Source organism: Salminus brasiliensis, chromosome 10 (assembly GCF_030463535.1).
Source record: "Salminus brasiliensis chromosome 10, fSalBra1.hap2, whole genome shotgun sequence".
In the NCBI taxonomy this organism is placed as follows: Eukaryota; Metazoa; Chordata; class Actinopteri; order Characiformes; family Bryconidae; genus Salminus; species Salminus brasiliensis.
Window position 1 is genome coordinate 6,444,147 of NC_132887.1, and position 24,203 is coordinate 6,468,349.

At 42.5% G+C, this 24,203-nt stretch overlaps 1 protein-coding gene across 7 annotated transcripts; it reads left to right on the forward strand.

The window, feature by feature from the left end:
- The first annotated feature begins 1,587 nt into the window (after window positions 1-1,587).
- Window positions 1,588-24,008, forward strand: hmbox1a (homeobox containing 1a). 7 transcript variants are annotated; one of them, XM_072689037.1, is made up of 10 exons: window positions 1,588-1,786; window positions 8,772-9,326; window positions 9,460-9,545; window positions 10,148-10,258; window positions 12,223-12,379; window positions 13,147-13,229; window positions 13,326-13,421; window positions 14,437-14,552; window positions 14,745-14,801; window positions 17,238-24,008. In XM_072689037.1, exons 2-10 carry the CDS (start codon window positions 8,773-8,775, stop codon window positions 17,562-17,564), a joined length of 1,587 nt encoding a protein of 528 aa, XP_072545138.1. In that variant the 5' UTR covers window positions 1,588-1,786; window position 8,772; the 3' UTR covers window positions 17,565-24,008. The 7 variants fall into 7 exon arrangements, with proteins under 7 accessions (XP_072545138.1, XP_072545140.1, XP_072545139.1 ...); XM_072689039.1 differs by having other exon boundaries at window positions 17,421-24,008; XM_072689038.1 differs by having other exon boundaries at window positions 14,440-14,552.
- Window positions 24,009-24,203: the final 195 nt, after the last annotated feature.

Consider the following 24,203-nt stretch of genomic DNA (forward strand, 5'->3'; position numbering starts at 1 on the left):
TACAACACTGATTTATCCCCTTAAACAACAGCCGATGGGCTGAAAGTGTTACCAAACTATTACTGGAGAATAGCCCCATCACTTTGTACAGACGTCCCTGTACTTACTGAGTAATACACTGTAATGTGGGATAAGCCTCAGAGTGTTAACACACACAGAATCACCTCAGCCAACACATGAGTAATCCTGCTGTGTGTTATGTAGTGATAGAAAACACAGCACTGCTTCCAGTCTGCAGATTTGACACACATTGCTCCCTTGTGAAAAAGCACTTTCACCATGGATAGCATTGACATGTGTGTGGTGCCATCTAGTGGCAGACTTAAGCAAGTATCTTTCTTGTCCTCCTCGCTCTGCTACCGGGTTTGTCCACTGCAACAGGTTTTTATAGTTTTTAACAGAGAAATCAAATAAAAAGCCTGGAGTCTAGACACAGCAAAAGCACTTCAGACTACAAATTGCAACAGAATGTGGCCCAATGGTGTTGCTGGACAGACATACTGAGGTACTGAGAACATGCACTTGAAGGTTTATCAGAATTTTTACCTAAAATAGTACACTTATGTAATGTAAGTTTGCTCAGTTAAATAAATTCATTTCTCTTTTTAATATACTTGGTCTTGTCCTGGTAAAACCTCAAAACTTCTGATCAGCTTAAGACAATTGTTCATTGTAATTAAACTAATAATAATAATAATAATAATAATAATTACAATAATGACAATAATTAAAACAGTAGACAGTAATGTACTGTGCTGCTACTTTTTTGTCAGTTATTATTTAATTATTACAATGTATTATGAGCTTTATGAACATATTCAGGACCAGTCCACCAATAAAATGCCAGTCTATCAGGAATTGAGTAAATGTAACCAGCTCAGTTTATATATTGCTGTTTACGCAATGAAAAGACATCAACGTTTAATAGATGTCAATATGAGCAATTAAATTAGACCATTTATCGTGACATTTTGACACAACATAAACAAACGACGACCAGGTTCACACTTTCTAGCACAAAAAATACATAAAACATAAAAATAGAGGTTGTTTGCATGGCAGAAACCATATGCTAATTCCCCCCTAGGTTTTAATTAATAATCTATCTTTGTTAGATTGATTTCAATATTTATGTCCCAGCTGTAAGAGGTCTTACTTTAACTTCACAGCTCATGTTAATGTAATGAATGAAGGGACAGTCTGGTTCCTTGTGCTGTTGTATTGTTTACATTTGCTCTAAAACGACCTGATCTACTTTACACACTTCAATAACATTTAATAACGTCAAGGCAATAATTTTAATAATTTTAATAATTTTAATAAAGGCTTAAAAAAACATAATTTCCTTTCTAGCTTGAGAAGTCAGAAAAGGATCCTCTGTGATTTTTTTTTTCCTGCAGTACAGTTTGTGCAAACAGTAGATGATGAAGGTATGACGTCTCCCCACTGGATTTGTAGTTTTCAGTCCTCGAGGTTTCCCTCCGCTCCCACTCTAGCCGGCAGCGGCGGGAACTACAACTCCCATGATGCTCGCGCATGGCCGACTGCTCCTATCAACATGGCTTCTGTCAGTCGCACAAAGGCGAATCCTTTCTGCTCGGAAAATGCGGTGTGATTGAGGGGAGAGAGGGAGAGGGAGAGAGAGAGAGCTGAGGGGGGGGTTTCTGAAAATGTCTGCTGCATGTTTGGAGACGGGGGACCGGAGGAAACACTTGCAGTAGGGGCGAATTATCAATAATCAATTTAAATGGTGTGGCGGACGGAGGCCCAGCACTTCCAGAAGAAGGTAAGACTGCAGGAGCAGCAGATTTCAGATCAGAGTGTGTGTTTATATCTTTGAATATGTGTGTGTGTGTGTGTGCATTCAGATTGCAATCCACTGCAAAGATGCCAAAGATGCAGATGTTGGTACTACTAGTTAGTCCGTGGATGCTTTTGATGCAGCTGCAGCTGTAATAGATGGATCAGATAAGAGCATCTATGGAAAGCAAAGCTCAGCTCATCCAATAAGGTACCATCACATTTCAGCATCTGCAGTCTGCTTCAGCTCAGACTCTTAAAGGCTTTACCTGCAGATATCTGCTGCTGCCTGTGTTGTGGATAATGCTGGGTCTACCCCTGCTTCTGTTATTACTGCTGCATTCCTTAGTGAAGAAGTGCTGTAGGTGTGAATGAATGCCTATACTCACACACACTCTCTCTCTGAGCTCTGTGACAAAAGCCCTGTACCCCCACAGCTACCTCATACCCCTCTTCAGCTGTCTGTGCCAGCTGTATTCGGGGTCTCCCAGCCGACACATGAGGAAAGTCTGCCTGTGTGGCCTGTACCTGAAGTTTCTGAGGGGGACCTGAGAAGTACACAAAGTGGTGGCTGCAGCCGTGAAGTACACCAGAAGATATTTTGTCTGAGAAGTTTGAGCCAGGTTTGGTGCTGAGTGTGACTTTAGGGCTCATTTTAGTCCCTGATGCAGTTGGAGCGCAGTAATCAGCAGGGGTGGAGCGATACAGGTGTTCAAAATGTAATACGATTTCATTAAGTTTGAAAAAGCTTCTTAAAGTCTTCTTGATACACTGCAGGTCGTCATGTCCTTGCTGATGCCAGATGATGCAGCTGAGCTATGAACTATGTCAGTTTGGGAAAATTGGTAACCGCCTCAGCGGTTAGAGCGCCAGGTTATCGATAACAGGGTTGTGGGTTCGATTCCCGGGCTCGGCAAGCTGCCACTGTTGGGCCCTTGAGCAAGGCCCTTTACCCTCTCTGCTCCCCGGGCACTGGAGTTGGCTGCCCACTGCTCTGGGTGTGTGTGTGTACTCACTGCCCCTAGTTCACTAGTGTGTGTGTGTGTGTGTGTGTGTGTGTGTGTGTGTGTGTGTGTTCACTACCACAGATGGGTTAAATGCCATCACCTTCACCTTTCACCTTTGTTCTGATCTACCTAACTAGGGGAGGGACACAGACACACACAACCAATTGGGTTCCTTGCACAGTTTGGACGTCTTGGTTTATGAGAGCTGTTTGAACCCTGACAGTGTAAAACTGAAGTTTGAAGCAGGATTGGTGCTGACTGTGATTTTAGGGTTCATCACTGTTCATGACTGTTCATCACTGGGGCTCAGAGACTTGCATATCATTTAGAGCAGTAATCGGTAGGGGTGGAACGATACAGAGATTGGCAGCTTTGAGTTTTATGCACTACACATTTGTTTGACTGGAAGAAAAACCTTATTTTATATAAAACAAAACTTGAAATTTTGGTCAAATTGGTAGGATGCACCCAGAGGCCCTGGTTTTGATCATTCACAGTAGTTTTCATTAGGGGTGTAAAAGTTCCCAGCACGGTCTGGATGGCATGGTTCACACCAAGTTTGATACAACAAAGGAAAAACAGCAACAGAACAACCTAAATGCATGAAGCTGGGTTTCATTTTCTTCATTTTATAGATACAGACATCATGTGTTGGTGCTTGTGAGGAGTCTGAAGTTTGAACCAGGTTTGGTGCTGCCTGCGACTTTAGTGAAGTGGAGCCCAGTGACTTTCATATAATTTAGATCAACGGTACACAGAAGTCAAGGTTAAGGACCTTTGTAAAAAAAAAGCATCAGGGGTTTTGAACAGACAGTATTGCAGGTTAGTTGGTATTGGTACCCCCGCCCCCCTCGACGGAAATCAGTACAGTCTATAGTGCCTAAAGCAGTAAAATGTAAACAGTGTACATACATGACCCAGGATTTGAACCAGCAATCCTCAGATCATAGTGATTGCAAGTCATTGTGCTCTCTCAGGCTCCCGACACTAGGAGGACGAGGACTGACACATGCCTCCTGCTACACTTGCGCCACCAGCCACTTCCACCATCCAATGTCACCGGGCAACCAGCACGCTCTGAGGAAGATGCTGGTTACCCAGTAGGGCTGGGCGATATGGTAAAAATACTAAATCACGATATTTAAAGACTTTATTCATGATACACAATATTTGTCACAACTACAGACTAAAAAACTACTATTCAGATACTCTCCCGTACTGAGTACAGGGGTTTATACTCAACATCTGCTGCTCTTCATCTAAATAAACCTGTGTCTGATTACAATGTTTGCGAAATGCGGACCACCCTTCTCCCAAACTTTTAGTTATTACAGAACTCCTTTTGTAATGAAACCTGCAGCTGATCAGTGTTTATTAAGCACTAACAGTGTCCTCCATACGCTTAGAAAAGCATATTGTTATCACAATAACTAAATTTATCACAGTGCAATTAAATATTGTTTAATTGTCAAATTGCCCAGCTCTAGTACCCAGCTCTGATGCATCTGATGCAAGTCCTGTGGGGAGAGAGAGACATCTACTCACCCAGAGAGAGCAAGGCCAGTTGTGCTCTCTTGGGCTCTGGCTGCTGATGACATGACAGGCAGCATGGCCTGTGATTTGAACCAGTGATACTCAGGTCATAGTGTTTGCAGGTCATTGTGCTCTCTTGGGCTCTGGCTGCTGATGGCAGGCAGCATGTCCCCAGATTTGAACCAGTGATACTCGGGTCATAGTGTTTGCAGGTCTCTCGGATAAAATCGGATCTCGTCTGATCACACTGGAGACGCATTTTAATGACAAGTGTGAACAGAATCCGGTTAAAGTAGATCCTGACACCGTCCAGATACAAAAAAGGTGTAATCCGACCCCTAGTTTAGCTTAACGAAGCACTTATTAGACAAACCTGCAATACTGGAGAGGTTTGGAACATCACTACTTACTGTATTATTGTAATTTGTATTTGCCCGGATTTCAGTGGTTTTCTGGGTTACTGCCCAGAGAAACATCACTTTGCACAGAACAGGATTTTGTGCTACGCCTCACCAGTGCACCTTTTTAGCAGTGGTGCCATGTGCTGTGTGCCCACTGTGTGTGGAATTCTGTAGGTTTATTATTATTTTTGCCAGGTTGCAGTACGTGATGCCACCAGACGCTTCTTTGTAGAGGTTTGTTGCTTGAGTGAGCAGAAATCTTTCAGGATGTTTTCTGCTGATGGGATATTTAGAGAGAAAACTGCCCCATGCTGACCTCGAGGTGTGAAGAAAGGCCTACAAGCTCACATGCAAACTTTCACACACTTCTGTCTACTGTCAGGTACGCCACTACACCGCTACGCTGACTTTGATGCAGTTGGTTCAGTCGCAGTTATACTGCTGTGGTTGCACGTTTCTCAGCTTAATGGACTGCGTCAGTCTTCATGTGCCTCCTACAGGATTCAGGCCTTGTTTTTTAAATTATGCTGCAGTTTTCACCTGCCATCTGTTTAAAGTAGGGATGCACGGATATGGGAATTGTAGGTCTTTGCACATATAAAAATGCTCCACAGGTTCTTAAGTAAAAACATTTTACATTGACTTCCATTATAAGTTGAGAAGATTTCTTCCCTCTCCAAGATTTCCATCAGACAGCGACATACAGTATTTATATCTATATTTAATATAAAAACATTCTGCTTCTGAAATGCATTATTATATAAATATTTAATTATAATTATGATTGGAAATATATTTAACGTTATCGAAATATTGGTTTGACCATCCAGCAGGCTGACGATTCTCCACAAGGGGGTGCTATTAATACTCAAAAATCTTTTAGTGCTTCACATTAATGATACTGTGTGTATATGTGTACTTGTTTTAGCAAGAATCCCCAAATTCTGTGCTTCAAAGGTTCTTTGAGTGATGTTATAGACGACCCACTTTAGGGTCCATAAAGAACCTTGTTTGTAATAGAGATGTGTGAAATTAGTTAAGAACCCTCACATTAAGTAAAGGTTGCATTATTACTGGATAATTGGTCAGTTTTGCTTGTGTAATTCACTTTTACTCCACTGCTATGAATACAAACCACGCTTTTAGCGCCCCCTTTTGAACAGCTGTACATTTGTTGACAAGCTGAGAGATCCAGAAGCAGCATCTAAAGGTAGAGAAGCATGTGAACTGAAGTGGTAATGACAGAGATGCCGTTCTCCCTGTTACAGTCAGTGAAGCATCAGCATGATCCTAAAGGAACCAAAAGTGGTTCTTCTATGCCGTCGCTCAGAGAACCCTTTGAAGCCCCTTTATTTTTAGCAGTGTAGATGTAGATGTCTAACCCGTGTTCTACTTCCATAGTCTGTCTTCGGCTGGTAGTAAAAGGTAAAATGTGGAACCTGTGAATGTTTAAGCTCATTGGATTATCCTTTACCCTCTGGTCTCCGTTAGCAAGACTCAGAGCTGCTCATGAAAAGGCTGTTGCACATTCAGCAGTTCCCGATAGAGAATTGAAAGCGTGGAACGTTATATGACTTATAGCTTCCATATGGAACACACATTTGCTCTCAAGTCAGCACTGTAAATGTGTGTGTGTGTGTGTATGTGTGTGTGTTTGGGGGGGTTGTGCATAAGCATTCGTGCCCCAGATCTAAATGTCTGCCATCTTATTACTATTTTCAGTCCCTGTGGCATTGTATGTATGTGTGTGTGTGTGTGTGTGGTTGCGTTTGCGCGAGTGCAGGCCGAGCTCAGCAGTAAAAGAATTATTTTCAGATAAAACGCTGTTGTGGGTGACTCATGCACATGGGCTCCTTTGTTAAAAGTAGCTTGGCTATCTTGGATGGAAATGTTTCTTGGCAGTTTTCCCTAAAGTTCACCTCCTCCCTCCTCTCTGCAGTCTCAGCTCTCTGTCTGAGCTGCGTAAAGGCCATTTAAAGGCTTGTAGTAATGAATGTATTATCCTTGCCTTCACCTCAGAGAGGCTTCCTACTTCATTGCAGTGATCGGAGGATGAGCGTGGCAGTGATTGCCGTTGCGCTGGGAGTGGCAGTGACTGAGGAAATGGCAATATGGAGATTTGGCAACAAATATTGTTAGCTGTAGTTTAGTGAATGCGTTGGCTTGTAGTGGGCTCATCGTCCCCCATCGTAGTTTGGCTGGCTGTGATGCAAGGCCGGCCTCTGAACCTTAATTTGCTTTTAAGTGAGCGGGAGCACTTAGTGCTGTATTACTGTTGCATTTCGTTTGATATCACTCAGTGACAAGTGTAAAATAAGGCCATAAAATAAACCGCTGCTCGCAATGCATCGATCTGCAGTTGATTATTCTGTTTAATGAATAGAAATTCAAAGTTCAGGGTCAGAAAGTGTGTGAACCGTTTAAATTAGTCTGTATTTCCGCAGAAATTTGATTAGATCTTCATCATCTAAAGAGAACCTAATTAAATAAATGGCTGAAATAATATTACATTTGTTTATTGAGCTACATTAAAGCAGCATTATGTGAGAATTGTTCTTTTTTTGCTCCTGAGCTCCCCCTACAGTTAGGAGTTTGTGCTTTGAATCACCCCTAAAGGAAACGCTTTACACATGCATTTCTGGACACATAGAACCGGCATTGAAAGTGAAAGAAGCATGTGAACTCGATATGGTGAAAGTACTATATCACGATATTTAAAGACTTTTTATCGCTCTGCATGTAATTAAACCAGTTTAATTACACTGTTAGTAATGAAACCTGCAGCTAATCAGTGTTTATTAAGCACTAACAGTTTTCTAGATATTCTTAGAAAAGCATATTGTGTATCACAAGAACAAAATTCAAATCACGGTACCATAAAATATTGTCATCTTGCCCAGCTCTAGACTCTTGTGGTAGTGTAATAGTTGGGTTGGGCCAAATCCACTGTTTTTTTCATACTGTCATACCATCTCAAAAATGTACTTTAACATTTAAGGCATTTAGCAGATGCTGTTATCCAGGGTGATGTACAAAAGTGCTTCACTGTTTACTCAGAAAATATCCTTAGCATGTTTGTATAGACTACAGTCCAGTAGATACCTCAAGCTATATGCTTCCAAATACAGAAGACAGTATGGATACACAATACTTAACATACACTACACTCTGCCTAAGAGATGGGTCTTCAGTCGGCGTTTGAAGACAGCAAGCGACTGTGCTGTTCAGACACCCAGGGGAAGGTGCCAGAGGTGCCACTTAGGTGCCAGAGAAAAGCCTGGATGCCTGTCTTCCATGCATCGTAAAGGAGGGTGGGTCAAGCCCCAGTTAAATAAATGACTAAACAAATAGGGTGACTGGTTATCAGTCCTGTACCACGGGTTGGAGTGATTTTGGCCCTTTAACTCTCTGGTATTGGCAGCCTTCTCACTTCTATTAGGTTAATGTCTGGGCTTTTGACTGGGTCACTCTGGAACGTTGAAATTCGGCTGCTTTGACCGTTTCTTTGTAGTGCTTAGGGTTACAGTTAAGCTTCAGTTCACAGACAGATGCTCTGATATTCTCCTGTAGAATTTGCACAATCTGTACAATCCAGAATTCATAGATTAATAGATCAGTAATAGTAATAGTGCTGCCACCCCCATGTTTAACAGTTGGAGTGAGGTTCTTAAGCTGGAATACAGTGTTTGGTTTTTGACAAATTTATAAATTAACTTCATTTATACCAGAAAAGTCTATTTCGATTCTTCTGTCCGTAGAACATTCCTGAGGAGGGTTCTTGCTTATCCATGTGGTCTTGGGCAAACTTTAGATGGGCAGTGTTGTTTTTTTGGAAAGCAGTGGCTATCCTGCCGTGCACGTTGTTCTTCAGTGTTTGCCTGATGGTGGGCTCAGGATTTGTTTTCAAGAGAAGCCTGTAGGTCCTCAGATGTTATATTCGGGTTCTTTGTGACTTACCGTAATTTTAATAATTTTTATAATTATTAAACTGTGGTGAGGTTATTTTAAGGTGTTATATCTCTCTGTGCAGAATGTCTCATTACGCGGAGGAGCCTCGCTTCACCATCGAGCAGATCGATCTGCTGCAGCGGCTGCGCAGGAGCGGCATGGCCAAGCGGGAGATCCTGCACGCGCTGGACACGCTGGAGAGACTGGAGCGCGAGCACGTGCAAAAGTTTGGCCACCGCCTCTCTTACGGAGGAGGAGGTGGAGGAGTAGGAGGAACCGAGCCTGGAGGAGCCGCAGTCCAGGCCAGTAATAACCACGGCAGCACCGCCACCGCTGGCGGGCCCAGGCGTGCAGCAACCTCATCAAAAGCCTCTGTAGCCACGCAGACCCTTTTCCACGGGAATTCTCTGTCCCCGCTGTCCAACAGCTACGACACCTCCCCACCCCCCACAGTCGCAATGGCAATGCCCGTGATGGCACCCCCGGCTCAGAACGGAAGGGACAGCCTGGTGCCTGTAAGTAACGGAACACTCTCCCCGACCCAGTACCCTGTCAGCACCGCCCCAGTGCGGCCTTTCGGCTTTGAGCCCGCGGAGGAGGAGGTGGACATTGATGACAAGGTGGAGGAGCTAATGAGGTCAGTGGACAGCTTTCCGAATTTACGAGTGGACGATTCCGGACATGACTGACCAAACTTTTCACATTTCTTTTTTTACATTTTCCTCTCTCTCTATCTCTCTCTCTCGCCCTCTTTCTCTCTTCCTCTCTAGAAAGGACAGTAACATCATTAAGGAGGAAATCAAGGCCTTCTTAGGAAGCCGGCGGATTTCACAGGCAGTAGTTGCCCAAGTTACAGGTTAGTACTGGTGACAGCAGAAGAGATTAATGGCCTGCTATTGTCAGGACTATTCTCATAAGCTATAGAAATACAGTATATGGACAAAAGTATTTGGACACCTGTTTTTGTTGGAGTGTCTGTTTCTACTGTCCAGAGAAGAAGGCTTTCTACTAGATTTTGGAGGAGCATTGCTGTGAGGATTTGATTGCTTTTAGCGACAAGAGCATTAGTGAAGTCAGGTTGTTGGATGATCAACACCACACCTTATCCTCAACTCCCCAGCTCATCTTAAAAGTATTGGATAGAGCACCACCATCCACCATCCAGAGAACACAGTTCTTCCACTGCTCCACAGCTCAATTCTGAGAAGCTTTACACCCCTCCAGCCCATGCCTGGCATTAGACATGGTGCCAATAGGTTCATATTTATCTGCTCCATCCTAAGCTGTGTGTGAGTGCATTTTCACATCTGTGTCAGCAGTTAGTGCCACGTAAAGTAGCTTAATGCATTCATTAGAAGGGGTGTCCACAAACATTTGGACATATTGTGTATCTGGCAATATCCAGCTTACTGTTAAAAAAACACTTCTGAATCCTTTTAATCCTTGCATGTTCTGCAGGTATCAGTCAGAGCCGGATCTCGCACTGGCTCCTTCAGCAGGGTTCGGACCTGAGCGAGCAGAAGAAAAGAGCCTTCTACCGCTGGTACCAGCTGGAGAAAACCACACCCGGTAATGACCAACCCCCCTCTTACTGGCAGGCTAGCTCCATCCTGCTGCCCCCTGTGCTGTCTTCAGCTGTTCTGCTCGATCCATCTGTTACTAAGGCTTCATGTCCGTCCACTGTGTCCTGTCTCTGTTTGGGCACTTCGGTCATTCTCCAGTATCTTGAAAAAGAAGTGTGTTCCAGGGAGGACTGTTGGAGGACTGTAGAGGAGGTCAGATTAGACCGGTGCTTCAAATGGTGCTTTGAGGGACGCCGTAATAGGACCACTTGTGGTTCCATGAAGAACCTCCACTTGATGTAAAGGGTCTTACCAGTTTAAATATTCTTCACACTCGAAATGGGTTCTTTACAGGACCAAAAGTTCTTCTCAGTGGTTCTTCTATGGCATTATGCAGTTAAGAGTGTAGGGAAGTCCACACTGTGTGATTGAGAGAGATTAGGTCTATTATTTAAAGCAGGGGTCCCGGAGGTCCGGATTGCACTTTTCAAGCACATCTGATTCAACTCGCCTGTTAACTGCAACTTCAAAGGTCTTTATAGAAGGAAATCCCATGACTTTTAATATATTACATAACAAATATATATAGAAGAAGGGTCCATTTCACTGAGTCATGTATGTGGGTCTGTCTGTCTGTCTGTCTGTGTATGTCCAGTGCCAGCACTGAAATACTCTTTTCTCTATTAATGTTTCATTTACATGAGTGTGAACAGCTGGAGGAAATAGTCAATATGTAACTGTTTTGCTGGAACCAGGTCAGTAAAGAGCTGGATGAATGCCAGTAATAGCTATCAGGGGTGCAGTAACCAAATTTGAATAAATGAATGAAGAATCAGCTGTGGTTGTAGACTTCGTTAAACTAAGGACAGCACTCCCAATCTTTTAAAATATCTTTTATAATATTTTAAAAGATATTTTTTGTGGCAGTGGCATGATGCCAGTTTACAGAGGGACGGAGTCTTGAGTATCAGCTGAACAACTGAACGTGCCCTAAACACTAACCCACTAGAGGAAACACACAGTGTGAGTGTGTACTGTTTCAGGATGGATTTGTCACAGGATTGGACTGAATTAGATTGGATCGTATTTTGCTTTCCAGTGTTTGATCCAGTATTTTTTTGTTGGTGTCGGCTTAGTACCAACATCCAACAATATGGAGCTGACTTTAGAGCATTTCTATTGGTCAATTCACTCACACACAATTATTGACACAGGGTACAGAAGCAGCTACAGGGTTCAAACCATGAAGAAAACTAAATATGAACAAAAATGGACAGCAGGGGCAGTGGTGGCTCAGCGGTTAGAGCTCCGGGCTATTGATCACTGCATACCAGCACTTTGTTGTGGGTTCGATACTGGCACATGTGCTCACAGTCACTATGTGTGTTTTCTTTGGTGTGTATGTGTGTGTGTTCACTGCACGGATGGGTTAAAGGCGGAAGCTATATTCCATCTGTGTCAAACACAAATAGTGAATATGGTTGTCTTGACACGCCTTGGATGTCCCATTTGTTTTACTTTTTGGCGTCATCAACTTTTTGGAGTTTACATTTACATTTTGTTAAAATGTCACAATGAATGGACCAATAGAAATGCTCCATAATGACTTGGATTTAACTCTTTTTACATTGAATGTTTTTTACTTTGCCTGTAAAGCCTTAATTTTTCTACATTTTTCTATTTGACAGCAATAATATGTTAATATGAAGGGTCTAAAGGGCTTTTGCTCTTTCTGTATTCAGTTTTTTACTGAAGCTCAAAGCTCATATTATTACTACTCTGCAGTCAAAACAGTAAGAAGTGGAAAAAGAGCAAGAAATACAAAAGTAAGAAATACAAGGAGGCTTTCCCCACCTCGTAGACCTACTGCAAAGTTTAGCACTCTTATCACACAAAACGTGCTATCACACATGCTGTAGTGTGAGCTTCTCAGCTGATTCTGCTGTTCTGCTGTTGTTCTTTGTGTCTCAGGTGCTACTCTAGCAATGCGGCCTGCCCCGGTAGCCCTGGAGGACATTGTGGAGTGGCATCAGACGGCTCCCCCAATCAGCTGCAGCCCAGGCAGCTTCCGCCTGCGCCGCGGTAGCCGTTTCACCTGGAGGAAAGAGTGCCTCGCTGTGATGGAGAGGTGAGAGAGGTGGCAGTGTGGAGATGCTACTGCAGAAGCTTCTGAATGTCTGTTCATATTCTCAATACAGAGTCAGCACTAAGCTCTGTGACCTTACCGTGTCTGGTTCGACTGTAGCTGTAACAGCAGAAGAGTTATGGAGAGTTTGTGGGTCCCTGAAAAGGAATTCGCTCAGTCTTCTGTTCAGGGTCAGGTTGAAAGGTTCTGAATGAATATATGTGGACCGTGGTAGCAGCTGAGCCCGGTCCTATTTATAGTGTAATGGTAAGTGGTAGTATTGGCTGAATCGCTGAGTTTAAGGTAAGTTGATAATGCTTGATACTTAGCCGAGGAGTTATTGCAGCATTATGAGAGAATTGGCATTTCTTGCTCCTGGGCTCCCCCTACAGTTGCTAAGTGTGCTTTATGCTTCGAGCCAGCACTAAAGGGTCCACTTTACACATGCATTTCTGGACAAGCTGAGAGACACAGACCTGGTATCTGAAGGTAGAGAAGCATGTGGACTGAGGGGGTGGAGGAATTCTACAGGATTTTACACTAATATGGGTTATGCAGCAGTGTTACAGTCAGTAGAGCATCAGCATGATGCTGAAGATTAAATTTGCTACATAATGTTGCTTGAAAGATTAGAAGTAGTCTTAGAGAAGAAAGAAAAAGTTGTACAGTGCCATCTCGACTGACTGCACTCTACTCTGACTTTAGGACTCTAACTGACTGCTCCTTGTTTATTGGCTCACTAACTTGGTCTGTTGCCTTTTACCCCTCAGCTACTTTAATGAGAATCAATACCCTGATGAGGCTAAGAGGGAGGAAATAGCCAATGCCTGCAATGCAGTTATCCAAAAGCCAGGTAAGACATAACAAGCTAATGCAGGTAAATGCTACTGAACAGTGATCACAGTTTTGAATATTTGGGGGTGAAATATGAATATGCCTGTATGTTCAGGAAAGAAGCTTTCTGATCTGGAGAGGGTCACGTCTCTCAAAGTGTACAACTGGTTTGCTAACCGGAGGAAGGAGATAAAGAGAAGAGCCAATATAGGTAATGTTGAAGCCCTTTGGGGACAGGGATTAATATTTTACACAGCATATTTATATTATTATTATTTTTTTTGCATGACTGGCACTTTCTATATATAAATCTTATTATAATGTATACAATAAAAGGGTTTGCTTGGCCCCACAAAATTACCCAATATATGAAGGACTGCATGATTAACAGTGGATTATCTAGTGCAAATTTAACAGCTGAAGTCTAAATCAAATATTTTAGTCTTTAAACCCCAACTTTTAAAGGTTTATGAACAGAACTTTGGAAAGAATACAGAAAAGTGTGTAAGTGCAGTTCTACCCCAGAAAGACCTGCGGTTTTCAGCATTACTGCAGAGAGAGAGAGTGAGTTAGAGCGCGAGTTGTTAGTATAGCTCTGTTGAGGTTCGGTGTGGCTGAACACAGCTCTCTTCATTGTCTCTCATTTTGCACACAATAGCGGTACAGTGACCTTTGTAAATAATTTATCAGCAGTTCTGACCAGAGGAGGATAGGTGGGTCCCCCTCGTGGTTTTCTCCTCCAGCTCTGAGGACGTTTTTCCTTGCCAATGTGGCCTTTGGCAGCTCACTGGGGGATTTTAGGTCTTGTTGATTTCTTTTCCTCTTACTGATTACTGATTCAGTAAAGCTGCTTTGTGACAACATCAGTTGTAAAAAGTGCTACACATTGTGCATTTCAACAAGGTCACTCAGTCAGCCAGTCAGTGAGCAAAACTGCCTCTTTTAGGCAAAAATAGCGCGCATATGGCATTTTCTGCACATTTTCTATTTATTTGCTGAATTAATATCTAGCAAATTTGAAAAAATAACCTTACATTACAAATTCTTGTAATCTTTGTACATGCCACATTACTTAGTTATAGGCTATGTTAAATTATGCGAATATGCAGTAATTTTTCCATTAAAATATTCTTATTTTCATTCAGATCAACATAATATACCTCTGACAAGGTGCCTTTTTTTGAACGACTGTATGTTATGGCAAGGTGTATGTTTTTTCGAAGAAGCAGCAATCCTGGAGAGCCATGGGATCGATGTGCAGAGCCCTGGGGGACAGTCCAACAGCGACGAGATTGATGGCAACGACTACAGCGAGCCGGCGGCGGAGCAGGGCTTAGGGCCGGTAAGGACCACACTTATTACACCTTTAATAGATACTCACACAATTTTATAAACATTTCAAGTCTGCTGCAATCCAGCCTTCATCGATCCGGTGTCATTAATTTCAACACTGATGAGAGAAGACTGCCTTGCCTGGACAGAAATGACTGAAGAGTCAAACCATTATAGAGCTGTGATTTCTCTATCTCAAAAGAGAGCAGTGGCCAGAGGCTTTGGTTTCAGCAGAGGGGACCTGTCCTCCCCGGTTCAGGTATGCGGGACACGCTTAGCGCTGGAAACACAGACAGGCAATCAGTTAACACCATGACGGCTTCACGCACGTTTACTACTGCATGTGAAGGTATTACACTCAATTCATTTATAAAGATGGTAGATATTATACATAACCTTGGAGTTTCCATAACTGCATGATTAGCACGTGATTTGCATGTGTTATAACTAGGGCTGGCCCAAATAGTTTGAGTAATAAAATAGTTTAAATACTAAAGTGTTTGTTGCCCAAACTACAGTAAGAATTATTGCTGATGCTGTACGTCATTGCTGTCACGTAAATCCCCTGTATATCCATTTTTGTAATTTTCATGGAAAATGGAATAGAAATGCCCCAAAAAATCATATTTTTTTGCATTGTGTTCCATTTTTAAAAAGTAAAAGTTATTATTTTTTGTGCATGACAGCAGCAATATGAAAAATATTGAAAATATAGAAGAACAATTAAGAAAGCAAAGGTGTTTAACACATCACCAGTTTGGAGCACCATAATTACTGGATGAATATGCTTAATAAAATCTGTGATAAGAGGCTGATATATCATGGGGGTATGACGAGTTTACTGAATCTCAAATGAGACAGTAAATGTTCTCAGCTGATTTCAGTGCATTTGTGCTATCACCTTTAATACCTTCTGCTCTATTAATGTATATTGTACATGAATGTGGACAGTTAGAAATTGAGAATATGCTGCATAATACTGCAGAAACACTCACACATACACACACATACATAGGTGTATGTATGTGTATATATATATATATATATATATATATATAATGGGTGTGTGTTTCTGCAGTATGCAGTGATGGAATAATAAAATTCATTAAAAATATTTAAATATAAAAGTTTTTTTAACTAGAGTAACTCCTTACAGTTTTTCTTTGTGATTTTGAAAACAAGTATTGGGTCATTGCTCTTTGGAAACACCAGTAAGTACTCAAAGTCTGCTAAATGCTGTTCAGGCCAGCCCTAGTCGTTACACATATATATAATAACTGTAAATGCTCTCTGAGTTTATTTGATAGTTTTACTCCAGATGTAATAACACGTGCATGATTAACACAGATTGACCCTACGGAGCCTTTTTCATGTACCACAAATGGTCAGTACTTTGCAAAAGTCTTAGACCACCTAAATAAAAAACTATCTGTTATATCATTAACCATAGAGTAGCATTGCTAATGTAAGGACACACATTAGAATTAAGATCACCATGACCAATGCCAAGCATTAGCAAGAGGCATATGAAGTCCTAGCGGTCCTCTAGCATCTTCCACTCAGCCCCGTTTGGGTTGTGACCTGATTAGTATTGCTAATCAATACTTTATTAAGTGAAATCAGGTGCGCTGCTGGTAAAACTGAAAAAATCAGTTGCTGGGGCTCATCAAGAATAAAGCAAGAAAGCAAGCTGTGTCCTTCTAACAGTTTAACCAGGAGTTATAAAATGCTATGCTGCAACGTTGTAATGATATATAGTGTACGCCATACAAAGACAAAAGACATCCATATTTACCGTATTCTGTTGGACAGAATTTGGTGAGCACATGTGCCCGGAGCAGTGGGCAGCCATCGCTGCGGTGCCCAGGGAGTGGAGAGGGTAGCTTGCCAAGTCCGGGTATCAAACCCACAACCAGGTGCTCTAACTGCTGAGCCACTATTTCCTTTTATATGCCACTATATGTCCAAATGTTTGTGGACATCCCTTTTAAATAAATGCATTCAGCTACTTTAAGTTGCACCCATTGTAAATGCACACATATGGCTTTTCTAGTCCCTGTAGATAAGAACTGCCAATAGAATAGGACTCTCGAGAGCAGATAAACATCAACTTATTGGTACTATGCTGCCTAATGCCAGGCGTGGGCTGGAAGGGTATAAAGCCCCCCAGCATTGCGCTGTGGAGCAGTGGAAGAACTGTGTTCTCTGGAATGATGGATGGGGCTCCATCCAGTACTTTTGGGATGAGGTGGGGTGTAGATCATCCAACATCCTGACCTCACTGACACTGAATGCTATCAAATCCTTACAGCAAAGCTCCAAAATCTAGTGGAAAGCCTTTGTTCTGGACAGTAGAGACAGCTACTCTAACAAAAGCAGGATAAAAACTTTTTAATACCCTTGATTTCGGAAGAAACTATGAGTGAGCAGGTGTCCCAATACTTTTGTCCATAGAGTGTATTTACAAAGACACATGAAATATCCCATAGTAATTCATTTTGAATGTTCTTAGCTGGTCTAAGCTTTTTGCACAGTACTGTATCTACCTTTGCGGGCTGTTACAGCACACCACTGGTACTAGCAGGGCTAATCACCACAGCTCTTTGCTCACTGTCTCTGTGCACCAAACACCTAAGCCAGAGAGCAGGGCACATGTTGAATGAGGTGATCTGAATGGTCATTCTTGCGGTTGTAGGTGCCCACTCTGCTTCCCGGCTGGTTGGCAGCCTGGCCGGGTCTGAGTCTGGGTCTGGGTCTTGGCCCAGGCAAGGCAGGGCCTCCAAAGGGGCCGGGGCCGGGCCGTCAGGGCAGTGGGGCGGGGCGGCAGGCGGAGGGCTCCAGACTGACCGCTGTCTCCTGGTCTCCCTCCTCCCCCCAGGATGACGGCACGGGTCCCAGCGAGCACCAGGACCCCATCACTCTGGCCGTGGAGATGGCAGCCGTCAACCACACCATCCTGGCGCTGGCCCAGCAGGGCAGAGGCACCAACAACATCAAGGCAGAGGTGCTCGACGACGACTGAGGACCCCTTCAATCGCACATGCTTCTACATAAACACACACGCAGTGCTGTGCAAAAGCCTTAAGCCATCTGAGATTATATTAGTAAAAGGTGTTTATCTGGGCAGTGGAGCTGGATGTATTGCGTGGAACATCTCCCAACCTCACCTCAAGACAGCCCAGGATACCTCACCTGATCAATCCTGCAGTCAGTTCTGCTGTACTATACGTGCTGGTGGTGGAACTGAGCAGATCCAAACTCTTTGGAATTAAGCAAAGGTGCTACAGAGGGTTCTTTGTGAGCAATGCTGTAGAAGAACCCCTGTTGGCTCCCTAAGGAACTATGTTTGTAGAAAAGATCTGCAGATGTTAAGGTCTTTTACTTACTGTAAGGGTCCTTCATACTCCTAGATCCCTCAAACATGGTTCTTTATGGTATTGCTTAAAGAACCCTTTGTAGCACCTTTATTTTTGAGGGCAGGAAAGTGTGTTGTGTTGATATGTTTTTTTTACATGCAAAAGCCCACTTAATGTCCAGAAAAACAGTGCTAAACAGTTTTCTCGGCTGGCGTAAGACTTTTGCACATTGCTGTACATACCTACACTGTATCTGCCAAAGGGGGAGATGGGTTCGGGGTGAAGCGGGAGGAGACGGCAAGCGATGTGAGTGTTTTCATAGCAGTATAAGAGTGGAAATGCTATGTTACAGCTGTGTACGGGGCTTTGCCATTGCTGACCAAAGCTAGTGCAGAGGTTTAGAGACAGTTAACCCCACATTACCCCCACCTACTTCCCTCCTACAACTGCCACCTCAGTACCATGATCTTCATATGGTGCCCCACAAAACCTAAGGAGGCCTAAATGTCTGCGATGCAGGAACACGATATATATGTATGGCAGTGAATGAAAGATTATTGGAATATTAGAATATTAGAATGACATCAGTTGCGCAAATTGGTGTCTGCTTTTATTCAGTATTAGCAGTATTAACGTTCCTGTTCTGCAAAATTCCTGTTTTCCTTAACAAACAGAGCAGCCTCACAGCTGACAGGGTGTGATTTGCCTCTGTGTTTAGTTATCAGTTTTTCTTTGCAGATTTGATGTGGTAATATAATCCCCCCCCCACCCACCCACAATTTCGTTCCTTGGTTACCTCTGACTCTCTATGGCAGTGTTCCTAATCCTGCTCCTGGTCTGTATGGTTTGTCCCTTCTCTAACATACACACAGTTTCATTAATAAACTGGTTGGTAACTAACCAGTCAGTTCAGTCAGGTGTAAGGGTGTGGCCATCGGTCCATATATGGACACTAAAATGAAGGTATGGACTCTGATTGTATGGCTAAGGTTTCTCACTATGAGACTACTGCTCGCCACCAAGCATCAGGAGCTGTAAACTGCAAAAACAGCCCAGGTTTGAATCTATCATGATGGCAGTGTCACAACCATGACCGCACATGTTCACATTGCAGTGATCAGGAGTGTTGTTACTGCAGGGACGAAGTTATTGGAGGGGAAGATTGTGCTGCTCCTGATATTCGGGAAGCAACGTGGTGCAGCTCTCCAAGGCAACCGAACACATCTGAAATGAGTGGCTGAAATTTTTAAGACCCCGTTGAGGATTTCCAAGTGATCCATACACTTTAGCCTAGGCATAAGGCCAATTACAGGGCAGCCAAGAAGAAAAGAAAAAAAGTCATTCACAAATATCAGTCTTAAAGACACAATCAGATGATGTCTCTGTCCTGCAAAACCTTCTATCTCCATTTTTCCATTTTTTCATTTTTCACTTTTTGGCCTAATATGAATCTGGCTGTTGTGCTGTATATTGCATCCAAATTTCATGATAAAAGGATCAATAGAAAAGCTCCAAAATGGAAACACTTCCATTAAAGGCGACATCGTGGCACCGCAGGTAGTATGTGTGCGCCACAAAGCTCCAGGGGCCTGGGGTTGTGGGTTCGAGCCCTGCTGTGGTCACTATTTGTGAGGAGTTTGGTGTGTTCTCCTTGTGTCCACAGCCTTAAAATTACGTTAGGTGCATTGGCTGTGCTAAATTGCCGTTGGGTGTGAGTGTGTGTGTGTGAGTGAATGGATGCGTGTGGTACCCTCCAGGGGGTATTCCTGCCTTGCGCCCAATAATTCTGGGTAGGCTTCGAACCCACTGTGACCCTGGCGAGGAAGTAGCCGATAAGCAGATGGATGGATGGATGGGCTTTCACTGAAATTTAGGAAGGTTTTTCCTTCGTCTATGAAGTTCATATTTGGAAGATAAAAGGTTTTTGCATGACAGGCCACCAAATACATTATTATTGTTTTTTGTACTCAAAACCACACACATGTAGGATATGAGCTCTTTAAAATGTACAGTGCAGGGCGACTTCGGGACCAGGATTGGGAAACACTGCTCCAAGAGGCTGCCGCCACCTCCTGGCTTGTGGTCGCGGGATCCTCTTTCACTTTAGCTGCCTGTGGCTGCCTGTGTATGTCTGCAGGCTGGATACGGTACATACCTTAAAAATGATCACGTGCTTCAGCTTCACCTGACCAGGGTCAGGTTAGCTCTTCTACAGGCTTCTTTAAAAGCAATCGGACAAATGCTGTTAATCGCGCCATGTGTAACCTCATAGTATTCTATAGTTGGGTGCTGTATTGAACAATACGAGTGAACGTATTGAGCAGCGCAGGACTGGGGAATGAAGCAGCTGCTTAGGGGAATGATCAGCGGGTGTATGGTCAAGGACTCACCAACCACGGTAATATGGTAATGTGATGATATTACCAATTAAGGTTGGTCCGTTTTGATTCCAGAAGATGACTGTACATGGTTACAGATCTTAATTCATAATTATCGGTCTGCCAGAACTGCAGTGGAATGAGCGACTGTATTAAACCCAGTTTGACTTTTTTTTTATTATTATTATTATTATATCCACTTTCCTCATGAGAAGTGCTAGAGATTCTCACAGCATCCAAGTGGATCTAAGTATATGAATTCAAAGGCCTCTCACTCCTGATGTATTTATGGTCCTCCTATTTTCTACTTCTGCAATCAGTGAGAAAAGGAGAGAGCGTAGCAGAGACTCAGCTGTGCTTCGGGGACTGAGTGCAGCGCTATTTGAGAAAGGAGTACCCATCCACTGCTATTTTAAACTCTCTTCAGTCTCTTAAAATGCTAATTTCAGTGTGAAATACACAGTCACGGTCAAAGATAAGCTTTTTAGATTTAACCTTAATACTGACTGAGCTAACTTGAGCTATTCTAGGCTTGTAAATATCTAGCTTTTGAATTATTTTTGGAAAGCAATCAAAGGAGAAATGTCAGAGCGATGAAGTTCTTGCCTTAAAGGGGAATTCCACTGATTTTTCAAGATTTCTTTAGAATTACCTTCTCATGAAAGGCTTACATAGGGGTCATGCAGCCTTATGCACGCTAATCTTCAGTCAGCTGATACCAGTTCAGTTGTTAAGGTGGTCTGATGTAGATAGTTCATAGTGGTGGTGGTGGAAACCAGATGCTGGAGTCTCTAAAAGCTACCTCACAGAAAGCTGTTTCAAAAAATGGCAGAGTTTCTTACCTAATATTGTGTTGGGCCCCAATTGGGCCACCAAAACAGCTCTGAGCTGTTGAGGCAGACTTCATAAGACCTCTGAAGGCATCCTTTGGTATCTGGAACCAAGACATTAGCAGCAGTTCCTTTAAGTCCTGTAGGTTGTGAGGCGGGTCCTCCATCTGATTAAAGAACCATGGGCGCCCATAATCCTGTCGCCAGCTCACCGGTTGGCTTTCGTTTGGTAGGTACTGACCACTGCATACCGGGAACCCCCTACAAGACCTGCCTGATGTTTTGGAGATGCTCTGACCCAGCCGTCTAGCCTTCGCAGTTTGTCTCTTGTAAAAGTGGCTCAGATTCTTACGCTTGCCCATTTTCCCTGCTTCCAACACCTCCACCCCCTTCGAGAACTGACTGTTCACTCGCTGCCTAATATATAGATCCCACCTCTTGACAGGTGCCAAAGGAACCAGATAATCAATGTTATGATATTCAGTCAGTGTCAGTTCAGCTGTCAGAGGTTTGAATGCTGTGACTGAACTGTGTATGTAGGTTCATCGGTGGGTTTGGATGGTAAATGAAATGGCTGTAAGTGGTGTAGATGTGGTGACCCCAGGTTCCATTCACCACCAGGTAAAGAAATCAGGGTCGGTAAGTTTCTTTACAGTGAACCATTTCACACAAGACCCCTCTCTGAATGCCTGTTCACATTTCACTGGTTAAACTGGTAACACTGAACTGAAGGGCAGTGTTCAGAAAGACTACAGGACTCCTACTTAGGCCTTGCAGGACCAGTGACATGAAGCTCCATCAGTGGTTATGGGGGTTTATTCCAATAAGCATTAGTTGTTATAACTGTCCAGGCTTAAATGACCTTACAATTGACAAAAGCTGCTTTCATGACTTGATGTTCATTGTAATCAGCCTTTATAAATGATTATGTAGGTTTGTGGATGCTGTGTACTGATTTGGACACCAGCAAATCTGAAATGTCAAAGGAAATTCCACTTTAAGGCAAAACACTGCAAAGCAGACACGTCCTTTATGACTAAGCTGGGGAGAGTTTCCCAAAAATGAAACCAAACCAACTAATGAAGGACTCGAAGACCGAACGAGCCAATACAATAAGAGCTCCCTTCCCCAAAACAGCCTGGCCAGTCGAACCTCAAATATGGATTCAGCTCAGTCAGATATTCATCTTGAACTATTATATATTATAACATTTAAATGTGTTAAAAGCAATATTAATTTACTGATTCTGAATATGATTGACTGGCTGATATTCTCAGCTGTTCAAATACTCATATATACACACACACACGTCCCCATAAGCTAAAATCAGTTTATATTGTCATTTTATATTGCGATTATTATTATTAATAATCATAATGGTCACTATTGTTTTTATTATTTTTATTATACAAATCTGTAATTGTTTTAAATAAACATTGGCAATAACATAGCATGCATAACAATAATAATAATAATAATTGTAATACATTTTTAATAATTTGCAGGCTACTATTGCCTATACAGACTAATAGTTACTTAATACAAATACAGATTTGCATAATAATAAATAAAAATAATAATTATTATTGTTAGTGTATTATTGTTATTTTTGTTTTATATTTGAGATGTATATTTATTATTTCTCTGTTTTTATGCCCCTAGACCAAGCACTTTCCTTCCCTCGCTCGCTGGTAATTAGCGCCCCCTGGCCTTTAGGTGCTGAACTGTGGGCAAAACCCACCTATAGAAGCCCTTTATGATCAAATTACTCGCCAATTTCACACAGTTAGTTCATGTAGTAGTTTGTGGGAAACGATCGTTAATTAACGTACCTTCTTAAGAACTAGCTCACAGTACTTAATGTTCTGAGGCTTTTGGGAAACTCACCCCTGTCTGTTTTCTTAACCTCAAATCGCTTCAGCAAATTAGCAGCCATTTCTCCTACTGAAATACGAAACAGGCCTTCTCTCAAAGGTGAACGACCTTGTTCTACACAAGGAGTCTTTAGTATCAGATGTAAGCTAATCACATTTCACTGCAGGACCTGCTGTCACTGTGTGAGGATTATGAATCTCCTCCCATCGCTTGAGTAAATGAGACAAGATGTGGAAGCAGGAATTGGCATTTGACAATCTTAATTCCCAGGAGGCGGCTCTCAAAAACGAGACTTTCGGCTACCACAGTATTCAAACATCTCATTTCTGTCTCAGACGGATCTACACGAAGGACTGTAGAGGAGTCTCTGTTCTTAGTGCAGCAGCGATGGAAAGAGGCCTGAGTCGCTGATGAAAGGAGTCTTTGAGAAACTGAGAAAGTGCCAACGGTTCAACCAACTTAAATACTTTATTTGATGCGGGTCTATTGTGGTCCTGTCCTTGTGATCAGAAGGGAGAAGTGTTCTATCATTTGCCTACCGTCAGCCGAAATCTGACATCAGTGACCTCTCTCAACGTAATCCCTTTATTCATTAGACCTTTTATTGTCGTCTTAGTATTGATCTCATACTCCACCCTTCATGACTATGTCCACGGTTTAACACCTGTAAAGAAGGACCCGAACGCCTGTTCTGGGGCAGGACTGCAGTCGACTGGTCCTGTTTCAGACAGAAATCATGAGGGAGTTTGATTGTCCTGTTAGTCTGTCCATGTTCAATATGTGAATATATTAAAAATCTATAAATATTCTATACAAATATATGACAAAAATACTGTTGTATCAACTCAAAATAGTTAAATCATGTATCTCCTATTTCAGAATTTAGTGCCTTTTTTGGACAGTAGACTGTTCAGTAATGAATATGTAGTATATGTATGCTTTATTACTTTTTTAAGACTTTGTTTTTAAACTTGTGTTTATTTTAGTACTGTATCTTCTAGAGAATAAAGACTGATCAATGACAAAACCATGGCGTTTGTGACCTGCTTTCCTGAAGCACATAAGCTGTGAAAACGAAGTCGTTGTTGGATGTTGGGTGTATTTACTATAGTGATGCAACAGTACGGGAACTGTGGCCCATTCATATACAGTTATGAAATGATACCCAAAGTTTGGGAGAAGGACCACAGCTGAAAGATTAGAAATTCAGGAGAGAAAAATC

Bases quoted from the DNA above. Each gene is read 5' to 3' on its own strand.
- hmbox1a (XM_072689037.1), top strand. From the start codon at position 8,773: ATGTCTCATTACGCGGAGGAGCCTCGCTTCACCATCGAGCAGATCGAT. The intron at 10,259-12,222 runs GTAATGACCAAC...TTTGTGTCTCAG, and splicing joins GCTGGAGAAAACCACACCCG to GTGCTACTCTAGCAATGCGG. The intron at 14,553-14,744 runs GTAAGGACCACA...CTATCTCAAAAG, and splicing joins CGGAGCAGGGCTTAGGGCCG to AGAGCAGTGGCCAGAGGCTT.